We start from the raw sequence: 12,823 nt of genomic DNA, 5'->3' as shown, positions 1-12,823 counted from the left end.
TCTTCTTAAAGGGGAACTATCAGCAGGTCAGCCAAATCTAACCTGCTTATATGTCCCTATTGTACAGGAGATTGCGAGAAGGTCCGTTAATAAAGTTAGGAGCACTGCCCGCCCGCATAGCACCGATCCAGCCCGTCCCTTTTATTATCATTAGAAAGGGGCGGGGCTATCGGGCGGGCAGTGCTCCTAATGGTCTCACCGGACACAACTAACTGCACTGGAACGGTGCTGAGGAAGGTCAGAGGCAAACGTTCCTCCTAAGCATCTCCTGTGCAATAGGACATATCAGCAGGTTAGATTCATCTAACTTGCTGACAGTTCCCCTTTAATATACTCCCTTGCAGTTTCCAGCAGTACAACTGACCATCCATCCTCTCTTTATGATCCTGTCTACCTTGGTAATTGGTATGAAAACCGCAATTGAAAAGCAGTATAAAAATATTAATTTTGACAGTCATAATAATAATAATAATAATAATAATAATAATAATTAAAAAAAAAAACAACAAAAAAAACAAACAAATGAAGCAAAATAAAAACTGTAAAGAAAAAAGTCAAAATAGAGCACTATTTATACCAAAACTAATCATCGGATGATGTTTGAATACATACTAAACCAGATGTCTCAATCACTGCACCTTTATTTCACTGGGCTTATGGTTTTGGTGGCCAAAACGCAGTAGTCACGCTGTGATTGCATACAGTTTTTTCCAAGTTACAATCAGCAACATTAAGACAAATGGAGAGACACAGCCATCTAGAAAATGAGTCTGAGAACCAGACTCTATTGGGAATGCATCTCTTAATCACTGTATTTCTACAGAGGTTATCAGGGTGAAACCTTGTTCTAATGATGAACTTAAAACACATTTCTGTTTGTGAGCCAGGCTATTATGTGGGACACTTTCACATATTAAGGACAGGGCCCTCTCGTTGCCTTTGGGATGCAGTAATTTGTTTTTCTTTTTGTTAATCCCTGACTTCTAAGAGCCACCTCTATATTATTATTTCATCACCATAGCTGTATGAGGACTTGTTTATTGTATGACAAGCTATTAAAAAAATTTTGTGCATTGTATGACGTCATTAACTACATTTTACACAGATACCACATATGTATATACACTATACCAAATTGTTATACATAGATAGGGAAAGAAATATATTTCATTATAGGCGATGTATATTACATAAAAAATATATATTTTAAATTTCAGTTCTAATTGTGTTTTTTTTTATTAAACAAACTTTGATAGTTTCTTATAGGACTGTGTGATTTGATCGCTGAAAAACTTTTAAAAGGGAATACAGGGCAGACACAATGAAGCTGCCCAAACTGCCATAACAACCAAATATTACCCATGACTGCTATTTTCGCCAACATTTAAGAGGTTAAAACAGCTGGGATCAGAGCTATTCCAGATCCCAGGCATTATAATAGGATGTTGGCTATTAGTTACCGCCAGCATCTTCTGGATATGGTGTAGACAAAGATCCTGGGTCCACACCCATCACCATAACGTACTATTACATTATGGAGTTTAAATAAACTGTCTTCCACACAGAACATAATAGTGTATAATGGAACAGGAAGTGGTCATACCTACCAGGGATTTTACTTTGTTTCTTTTTGTCAAATAAATTTTAACTACAAGAATAATTATTCTTAAAACAAACACACATATACCCAACATGGAGGTGGTTCCTCTGTAAATTGCAGATATCACAGATGCTCAATTTGACTGAGATCTTGGCAATTTGGAGGCTAAGTCAACACCTTGATCTATTTGTCACTCTGGATTACTTTTGCTGTGGGACAGGGTACAGTATCCTGCTGAATAGCCACTGCAATTAGGGAATTTGACATTTCAGGACAGACAGTTTCCCAGCAGAACATTGCCCAGAGCATCACAATTATTCCACTGGCTTGTCTTTATATAACGGCTAGAATATAAGAATAGGGCGCACCATAGGGGTTTGTGTTTAAACAGACATAGGTAATAATGAAATAAATTTACCTATGTATGTTGGGCTAAGAGCACAAAATCTATTAGCATATTATGACACTCAAACAATCGTGCTCTGTAATGGGCCAGGATCTGTAGCCACAGGATGCTGGTGAAGGAATAGTGAATAGTCTGAAAGTGCTGCAGATCTATAGTGTAGAGCCCAAATGAGCCCATTGATCTGCAACACCTATCTGACTGGCTTGTCTTTATCATATAGCACATCCTTATGCCATATTTTTCGGTTACAGATATGTGATCAATTAATGCAAAGGGTGCACAAACAACTCAGCAATTGTGCAGCCACGGCTTCAGAAATATCAAGGCGTGTAATAGGCTCTGTAAACGCTGAGATCGGCACTCATTTACAGTGTGGCTTGAGTCGTGTAATATGATGAACACTAAAAGGTGAACTATCAGCAGGTTAAATAAATCTAACCTGCCGATAGTCCCCTATAGTGCCCGGGACACTGTCAGTCGGTGTAATCTTTGGCCGAGAGCACGGTTAGGAGCACTGCACCGCCTCCACAGTGTAATTCGGCCTGCCAGCTCCATTGATTATGAATGGAGTAGGCGGTTCAGATGATACTGTGGGCGTCGGGCAGTGCTCCCGGATGAAAATGATGTTAAATGACAGCACGGGAATGGCACCAAGTAGGAGGGTAAGACCCATACCTTCCTCCTGAGTGCATCAGGCGCTATAGGGGCTATTAACAGGTAAGATTGGTGGGGGTTCCCTTTAACACTCAGACCCCCACCAATCATATCTTCACTATGACATGTCAAAAGGATTTTTAACCCCTTAGCGACCCATGACGTATCTGATACGTCATGGTGCCGCGGGGGGTGTTCAGAGTGGGGTCCCGCCGGGACCCCGCTCTGAACGGCGCTGATCCCGGCTGACACGTGCAGCCGGGCAGTGCCTCTGTTAGCCGGCGCGGGTCCCGTTGCCGCGCCGGCTAATTAAGCACTTCAATGCAGCTGTCAAACCTGACAGCTGCATTGAAGTGCTTTATGCACACTATCCCTGGTGTCTAGTGGGTCGGATCTCCCCCCCGCAATGCGATCGCGGGGGGTAGATCCGTTCTTCTGCCCGTGCCGGGCCTCAGCGTCGGAATGACGCTGATCCCGGCTCGGCAATAGATTGCTATGGCCTGCAGCATGAATGCATCATGGCGCAAAAAATGACACCTCACACAGCCCCATAGACCAAAGGATAAAAGCGCTATAAGCCTGGGAATGGAGCGATTTTAAGGAACGTATATTTGTTAACAACGATTTGAATTTTTTACAGGCCATCAGATACAATAAAAGTTATACATGTTATATATCATAGTAATCGTAACGACTTGAGGAACATGCATAACAAGTCAGTTTCACCATGGGACGAACGGCGTAAATGCAAAACTCCCCGAAATCAAAACAAATTAGTTTTTTTTTTCAATTTGACAGCGCAAATGATTTTTTTCCGGTTTCGCAGCATATGTTATGGAAAAATAATGCCTGTCATTACAAAGTACAATTGGTTTCGCAAAAAATAAGCGCTCATATACGTCTCTAGGTGAAAAAATGCAAGCGCTGTTGACTTTTAAACTTAAAATGGAATAAGCAAAAGCGCAAAAACGAAAATTGGCTTTGACCTTAAGGGGTTAAAGTGATAAGTAGCCTTTAATAAGAACGCCCTTACAACCAGTAACTACTGATAAATAAAACCTTGCAACCAGCCAGCCACATTGAAAATGTCAATTGGCCACAGACAATGAAATACAGTGGTCCCTTAACAGACAATATTAATTGGTTCCAGGACGACCATTGTATGTTCAAACCATTGTATGTAGACACCAAAATTCTATGGAAAACTGGCCCAGGTATAGAGCAGCACATGTAGTATCACATTATACTCAGAGAATCACTACTAGACAGCCAACCAGTGCTGGCACCTCACTAACACTGGGGTCTACCCGTAAAATGGTCACTTTCATTGGTTGATAATCTATTCACATGTGCTACAGATCCTGACTGTCCATAGCATTGTATGTCTCTGGTCTCAAGTTACGATGGTCCAGATAGGACCATTGTATGTTAAAAATATTGTATCTTGAGGCCATTGTAAGTTGAGGGATCACTGTATTACATACTATGTTCTAGGCAAAGGTAAATCTCCACCGGGACCGGGACAGACACGGGCTGTCCTCTCAGGAATGAGCGCAGGTGATATGTGGCAGATACCGCTATCAGACCATTCTTGATAGCACATGGTATACTAAATTAAGGAATCCATTAGGTATGATTATAAATTTATTGTGACATTGTGTTTCAACCCTTTAATACAGGAGGGCCTTTCTCAAGCTCTATACTATGTTTTAATAAAAACTTTAACTCTGCCGACTGACAATGACCAAAAATTCTTACAAAAAACAGTTTCCTGTCAAAATACCAGGAAAACAAGAAAAAGGTATAAAAATATACATAAATCAATAAGTCAATGTTACCTTTTCTAGTGTGAGAAGATTGATCTCAGACTGTAATCGGATTTCTGGTTTACTGCTTTGCTGTTCCTTATACTGCTGAAACTCCTTATCCAGTAATTTTAACTTATGTTCTGCTTCCTGAAGCTAGAAGTAAAAAAAATAGACACAGATTAAAAAAAAAAAAAAAAAACACATTTAACTGGCTACTTAAAGGAGCAAGCTGAGGACATAGAACATGTCAGTACTCAGCCCATGAACCCTATGTTTACAGACATTAAACAGATATCAAAATAGCACTGCCACCATAAATTAAAGCTGCTCACAAAACAGCCGAATAGACACAAATGAGAGATGTTAAAACAAGCACTTAGGAAACAAAAGTGAAAAGTTATTTATTTCCTAGTGACACAAGAAAAACACAGACAAGAGATAAAATGCAGAAACCACCCTCCAGTAAATCATCTTACCACTGGCAGTCTGACTGTGCACTTTTTCCCCTTCAAATACTGTATATCACATATACTGCCGGCAAAAGATATTCACTATAACGTTCCCTTACTGAGGACTACTACAAATGTAGACCAAAGGCAGCTTTAAAGAAGCAGTTTACAAAGCAGTCTCCACCTGCTAAGTACATACTGCAATGAGCTGTGTTTGCTACTATAAAAGATGTGGGTCTAGCTTGGTTCCATCACATAAGCAAAAATAAGAAAGGAGAAAAAAACAAAAACAAAAAAATAAATAATCAAATAGGTTTAGGGCCATTAAAGGGGTTGTCCGGCGATTAAAAATTATTCACAGAATAACACACATTACAAAGTTATACAACTTTGTAATGTATGTTATGTCTGTGAATGGCCCCCTTCCCCGTGTCCCACCACCCCCACCCGTGTACCCGGAAGTGTGGTGCGCTATACATTACCTGTCACGTGCCGACCACGGTCTCCGATCCTCAGCAGTGACGTCTTCTTCTGGATGCCAGCGGATCTTCCCGAGTGCCGGCCGCCCTCTGCAGCGTCATCCGAAGCTCAGCCGCGATTGGCTGAGCATAACTGTGCTCAGCCAATCGCGGCTGAGCAGCTGATGACGTGGCCGCGTCATCAGCCGCGATTGGCTGAGCACAGTTATGCTCAGCCAATCGCGGCTGCGCTTCGGATGACGTTGCAGAGGGTGGCCGGCACTCGGGAAGATCCGCCGGCCTCCCGAAGAAGACGTCACTGCTGACGATCGGAGACCGTGGACGACACGAGATGCGGTGAGTATAATGCACCACACTTCCGGGTCTAGCGTGGGTGGGGGGAAACACGGGGAAGGGGGCCATTCACAGACATAACATACATTACAAAGTTGTATAACTTTGTAATGTGTGTTATTCTGTGAATAATTTTTTATCGCCGGACAACCCCTTTAACACAATCTAATTAAAGTCCATCAATGACCATCTCTTGAACACCTTTTTGTTTACCTAAATAAAATCACAATTTTGTAAATAAAATCACAATTCATGTACCTTCTTTATTCACACGTTCCGTAATTTACGGATCCATATTTCCGTATCCGAGTTAGTGCACATTGAAGTCTATTGGGCTATTCACACGATCAGTAGCAGAAAAGGATGAAAATCAATCCGTAAAAAAAAAAAAAAAAAAAAAGGACATGTCCTAGTGCGGACCCGGTGCGGACCCATTTTTTTTTTGCGGATCCTCTCATTGAAATCAATTGGTTACGGATTGTAACATGTTGGCATCAGTATTTCCGCAAAAAAATATGGATGAAGTACATTGAAAAGCAAGGAGTAGTAAAAAAAAAACGGAAATACGGATGGAATATGGATGTCCAATCCACAATTTCTCACGGGTTATTTCAGGACCAGAAAAAAAAAATACTGAATGTGTGCATAAGGCCTGGCCAGGGCTTCCTTTTTCTGGTGCTGAGCTACAATCTTCAATCTGCAGTAACATAGTGCTGTTTATAGCCACCACATGTCATAACAAGCAGACACTTCAGTGAACTGATATATCCAATATGTGTTGGATACTATTTTCTGCATCTCAGACTTGAAATCTGGACACAAGACCTCTGTTGTGGAGACCTAAGACCCAGGCAAAGACATAACTGGTTGAAATAAGAGCTGCTTGTAACACCTGTCAATGTAGACAGGTATGGCACATATGAGCTCCATATCCTACAGTTGGTACCCCAGTACATTCTGCTAGTGTAAGGGGTCTTGAGAGAGCATTTTAACCACATATTTAAATGTTCATGCAATTGCTTATAATCTTTGCTGAAAGGTTGCATTAAAGTGTCACTGTCATTTAATTTTGTTTTATTCAGAAATCAATAGTACAGACGATTTTAAGAAACTTTGTAATTGGGTTTATTAACAGAAAAATGCATTTTTATCATGAAAAAAACGGTTTAAAGCTCTCCCTCCTGTCTTCATGGCTTGCTTATGGAGAGGGGAGGGATGGAACAAGATGAGGCACCAAAACAGGACAACAAAGAGTTAATCTACAGTTATTCACCCAGTCAGCACTGACCTCTCAGACCTCTGAATACCACTGTCACCCACCTCCATGTTGTGTAATCCTTTGTTCTCTGCTGCTGACTAACTCCCTCCTCCCCCCTCCCCTCTCCTAATATTTTGCAGTGAATGGAAAAGAGGAGTGGGGGGGGGGGGGCCTGGGAAAAGGCTTTTTGAATGCAGATAATAGCATATTTGCCTAATAAACCCAATTACAAAGTTTCCTAAAATCACCTGGACTATTGATTTCTGCAAAAAAAAAACAAAAAAAAAAAAACAGTGACTCTTTAACCCCTTAGCAACTCATGATGTATCTGATACGTCATGGTGCCGCAGGGGGTGTTCAGAGCGCGCTCTGAACGGCGCTGATCCCGGCTGACATGTGCAGCTGGGCAGTGCCTCTATTAGCCGGCGCGGGTCCCTTTGCCGCGACGGCTAATTAAACCTCTAAGTGCTGCTGTCAAACCTGACAGCTGCACTTAGAGGCTTTGATCCGTGCATCCCTGGTGTCTAGTGGGACGGATCTCCGTTCTTCTGCCTGTGCCAGGCCTCAGCGTCGGAGTGACGCTGATCCCGGCTCGGCAATATATTGCTATGGCCTGCAGCAGGCCAAAGCAATCTATGACCGATGTAATCGATCTTTCCTGTGTATATACACAGCATTGATCTCTATGAGAGATCAGTGCTGTGTATATACAAGTCCCCCAGGGGGCTTCCAGTTAAAGTAAAAATAAAAGTAAAAATGTTTTTTTATTAATAAAAAATCCCCTCCCCTATTAAAAGTCCAAATCACCCCCCTTTTCCCATTTTATAAACATAAATAAACAAACATATTTAGTATCGCCGCGCGCGTAATTGCCCGAACTATTAATTAATCCCATTCCTGATCTCGCACTGTGAACGGCGTAAGTGCAAAAAATTCCAAAGTGCAAAATTGCGCATTTTTGGTCGCATCAAATCCAGAAAAAATGTAATAAAAAGTGATCAAAAAGTCGCATATGCGCAATCAAGGTACCGATAGAAAGTGCATGTCATGGCGGAAAAAATGACACCTCACACTACCCCATAGACCAAAGGATAAAAGCGTTATAAGCATGGGAATGGAGCGATTTTAAGGAACATATATTTGTTAACAATGGTTTGAATTTTTTACAAGCCATCAGATAATATAAAAGTTATACATGTTACATATCGTTGTAATCGACTTGAGGAACATGCATAACAAGTCAGTTTTGCGTAAATGCAAAACTCCCCGAAATCAAAACAAATTCCTTTTTTTTTTCAATTTGACAGTGCAAAAGATTTTTTTTCCAGTTTTGCAGCATATGTTATGGAAAAATAATGCCTGTCATTGCAAAGTACAATTGGTTTCGCAAAAAATAAGGGCTCATGTGGGTCTCTAGGTGAAAAAATGCAAGCGCTATGGACTTTTGAACATAAAGTGGAAAAAGCAAAAGTGCAAAAACAAAAATTGGCTTTGACCTTAAGGGGTTAAAGTTGTACTCCAGCGAAAAGCTTTTCTAAGTAACTTTGTAATATTCTTTAACCACCTATCTGCCCCCCTTCCCTATATTTCTCCCCCTCAATCCCCCACCAGGAAGTAAAGTAAACTCATTCTTACTTAAGGACTGTTGATCCAAGGCTTTTCTGTGGCAGCCATTTTGTGACAATGACATCATCAAGAGGGAGTCGGGTCTAAGCCCTGTTAAGCCAGCCTCCTTTTGTTAGATGTCTGAGGTTGCTTAGCTCTGATTTGCTGAGAAAGATGTAAGCAATCTAACAGCTTTACAGAGCCAGTTAGACATCAAAGTAGACAAAGTGCATCATGGGAAAGTCCAAACCAGGACGTGAAGAAAAAAATTAAGCCCCCAACTGGAGCTTTAAGGACCTGCAAACAGCGTGAAATTCAAACAGAGACAGACTCAGGAAGGATGGCAAGTGTGAAAACTATGTTTATGATGGATTGTTTTTTTATCAGCGCCGGAGTACCCCTTTATCATCAGCCCCCCTTGCCAGTCATCAGCCCCCCTTGCCAGTCATCAGCCCCCCTTGCCAGTCATCAGTCCTCCCCTGTGCCAGTTATCAGTCCTCCTCTGTGCCAGTTATCAGCCCCCCCCTTGCCAGTTATCAGCCCCCCCCCCTTGCCAGTTATCAGCCCCCAGTTGCCAGTCATCAGCCCCCCCCCCCCCGGTGCCAGTCATCTCCCCCCTCCCCTATGCCATCATCAGCTTTCCCTATGTGCCAGCCAAGCCCCATGCCATTGCCACATCATGTCCCCCGCAGCCAGGGCCATCATCAGCCCCATGCCATAGCCATCTGCACCCCCGACCCCTCTGCTACTTACCTTTCCTGCTGGGCTGGCTGATTGAGTCCACGAGGCGAGACGGGCCGCGTCTTCTTCCCAGCATGCACTGGGAGAGACCTGACGTCACACGCATCGTCAGCTAGCTCGCTGACGATGCGTGAACGGAAGGCCCTGCAGCGCGGTACCACGAAGCGGTAAGTGAGAAGCTTATTCACTACCGCTCCGTGGGCATGTATCGCGAAATGACGATATGCCGAAAATCTATATCGTCATCCGAATTGATGAGGATATTTTTGCATATCGTTCATAACGCCCAGCCCTAGTTGTGTGTATTCATATTTAGTTACATGGTTAGTACAGTGGGAAAAAAAGACACATGTTCATAAAGTTCAAACAAGGAAGAGATGGATGAAGGGAATGGATGGATAAATTCTATACATATTTTGGTTGTATTTTTATACACTTGCACTCTTAAAAAGGTAGATTTTGGAAGCATACAAACTTTTTATGGAGTGCAGTATATTTTATACATTTGTGTCAAATACTGTATGGTGTCTGTCTGTTTTTGAGAGATCTTGCTTAGGGAAGGGACTGTAAACAAATTACGCGTGCAAAGTTCATAGATGCTACAATAACTGACTCAGTCAGTTCCCTCTCGTCTTCTTCAAAAACAGGGACATTTGGCATGGCTGAGCTCTATGGGGAGGGCAGGGCTAAGCTGCACCCATACTGTTCAGACTAAGGCTTATCTCTAAGAACAAAAGGGGCCGGGCAGCGATTTTCCATCATGCCCAATCCCTATCCCCACTGACATCATCTGTCAGAGGAAAGTCGAGAGAGCATACACCTTATACTGATAACCAAGTGGCAGGTACAGATGACAAAAGTATAAAGCTTTGGCTGTCCAAATGACGATAGGCACTGTAGTTTTACAACAGCTGGAGGGCCGCAAGTTTGACACCTGTGTCAGATAGGCTTCTAATTCATAAACTGTATTTACATTCTACTGAGCATGTACAGGGCAAAACAAAAAAAGGAGTAACGGACCGGAAGGAAAAGTGGCATCTCAAAACACTGCCAATCCATTCTCCATTTCTATATCAGACTTGATATTAACGCACCTGGGAATTGCCAAAATGGCCAAAAACTTAAATTGTTAAATGGAAACACACACTTTTGATATTCAGATAACCTTATGTATAACCTTATTATCCATCTACAGCTTACATACACTTGCATACATATCCTGCAGTTGTATCTGCAGAATAACAATTTAGTTGTCCTTCATTTACCTGCTGCTGAAGCCGGAGTTTGTCTTCCTCCAGTTGCTTAACCTTTATCCGCTCCAACTCTATCTGATGTACACAGTCTTCTCTCACTCTTCTTACTGAGTCCTGGCGTTCCTGAACACTTCGTTCACACTGCAACTGGAGTTCGGCCTTAGCTTTTTTTAGCTGAAAATGAACACAGTAAAGCCTGTGAGAAAAGCGGCACATATGGAAATATGACTATATGGATTACTTTCATTACTGTAACATGAAAAGGGAGCTCTCTACCACCGCTCTGTATTCCACAAAACATCTACCACAGCACTCAGTAAATAAACCACCTTCTGTCAATTAGGGATGCATGATGCACAGAAAAAAAAAATCCATTCTATGAATTTTCGGGACATAATTTCGCTTCGATATCAGAATTTCCTGGTATTCGATACTTTATGATAAGCCGCGCATCAGCACGACTTATCATAAAGTACACAGCAGAAGACATGGCAGGCAGCAAGCTCGTCAGCTCATCAGAGTGCCCGTCAGTCCTCTGTGTCCCCCCCCCCGGTGTGTCCTCCTCAGCCCGTCCGCCCTCCGCTACATCGGCACTAGTTACAAATTGCCGGCACACAGCGATCACTTGTGCCGGCTATGTAACTGTATAGATGCTGCTGTCAAAGCTGACAGTGGCACTACCCCCCTCCTAACCTGCTCCGTATGCAGCAGGGTCGCTACTATGTGCAGCAGACCCAGACTGCTAATGACTGCTGCTCGCGATCCCGCCAGTGGCAGTCATTTAACCCTTTTAATGCCGCAATGTAATGCAATCACGGCATTGAAATGGATGATTGAGAGGTGGCTGTGAAGTGTCCGATCGCCACCCCTGCAATGTGAGTGCGGGGGCCAATGAGTCACATCACAGCCCTAAGTCCACACTCACCCTCCCGGTGTCTCTATGCTAATAGAGTCTGGCTCAGCCAGATTCTACTAGCAGAGCACTGATACTGATCAAAGCAATGCTATACCAATAATATATAGCATTGCATAGCTCAGGGACTTCCATAGGGCACAACAGGTTCAGCGGCAGGAGAGAGCGGCTGAGAGCTGCATAGTCTGGGAGAGGAGAAAGCAGAAGGCTGGAGGTGGGGGAGGCGAGGAGGAGATCTGGCAGGTAATGTATGCTCCGGGCCAGGGGCTGCAGGGGGTTAAAGGGGCCGGGTCACGTACTGGCAGCGGAAATTCCGCTGCGGGTATGTGACCCATTCACTTCACACCACCAGGATCCACAGTGGATTTCGCTGCAAAGTCGCAGCGTGAAATCCACTGTGGATCCGGTACGTGTGAAGCTACCCTTCCACTTTTTATGTCCTCTTAGGGGACTTTAACATTTTTGCATTACATTACATACACTGATAATTGCTATGCCATAGCATAGCATTGATCAGTGTAATCTGCGTTCATTGCATAGAGCCTGCCTGTGCAGACTTTATGCATTGATCGCTGATCTGACTGCCGGGAGGAATGTAAGGGACCTCAGTCAGTCAGATACAATGATCGGAACCCCCCCAGTCACGCTGTGGGGTCCCGATCGGTCAGTGACAGGAGCACAGATTCCACCTCCAGTTAGTATAATGCACAAAAATCTGTTTATTAAAATAGGGGTCGTGCCTAAACTCGCCAGGCATAGAACAGTTGCCTTGCTGACCCTATTCCCGGTGTGAACCAGGTCTCTCCCCTCTGTGGGCAGCACATGAAAACTCATCATGGCAGTGGCTATGAAGACAACAAAAGTGACAAAACTTTCAGCACTCAATAAACTAACTTTTTGCCAAAAAGTGAAGAATTCCTCTAGAGGGGTTGGAGTACAGCAAAGGGGCAAAGCAGAAGTCCAAGAGACCTTTTATGCGTATGCTTATCCTATCAGGGGGACAGTGCATGCTCAACCACCAACTAAATAACTGCTGGAGGATGTGTCTAAGTACATTTTCAGAAAATGAAAGCATTTGGAAAAAAATTATTTAAGGTTAACTTCACACATACATACTCTGTTGCAGATTTCATACTGCAGAAAATCTACAGTAAATTGTTTTACCCATTGACTTCAATGGGTCTGACACTCCAGCTGTTGCAAAACTACAATACCCATGATGTCTGATCAACCAAAAATGTGGCTTTGCCTGCCCAGGTATGATGAGAATTGTATTTTTGCAACAGCTGGAGTGTCAAGGTTAGCCATCACTGCATTAAGCCGT

At 43.0% G+C, this 12,823-nt stretch overlaps 1 protein-coding gene across 4 annotated transcripts in view; it reads right to left on the bottom strand.

Annotated features, from left to right (window-relative positions):
* The window catches only part of CEP120 (centrosomal protein 120), a 91,396-nt gene that overhangs the window by 38,198 nt on the left and 40,375 nt on the right, over positions 1-12,823 (bottom strand). For all 4 annotated transcript variants that reach the window (XM_069962646.1, XM_069962644.1, XM_069962648.1 and 1 more), the window contains exons 16-17: positions 10,599-10,760; positions 4,499-4,621 (exon numbers count right to left, since the gene is read on the bottom strand). In XM_069962646.1, the coding sequence (XP_069818747.1) occupies positions 4,499-4,621; positions 10,599-10,760 (285 nt within the window). The remainder of the gene's footprint in view (positions 1-4,498; positions 4,622-10,598; positions 10,761-12,823) is intronic.

The sequence above is a fragment of the Dendropsophus ebraccatus genome, chromosome 3 (assembly GCF_027789765.1).
Source record: "Dendropsophus ebraccatus isolate aDenEbr1 chromosome 3, aDenEbr1.pat, whole genome shotgun sequence".
Taxonomy (NCBI): domain Eukaryota; kingdom Metazoa; phylum Chordata; class Amphibia; order Anura; family Hylidae; genus Dendropsophus; species Dendropsophus ebraccatus.
This window is presented reverse-complemented; position numbering and strand designations above follow the sequence as displayed.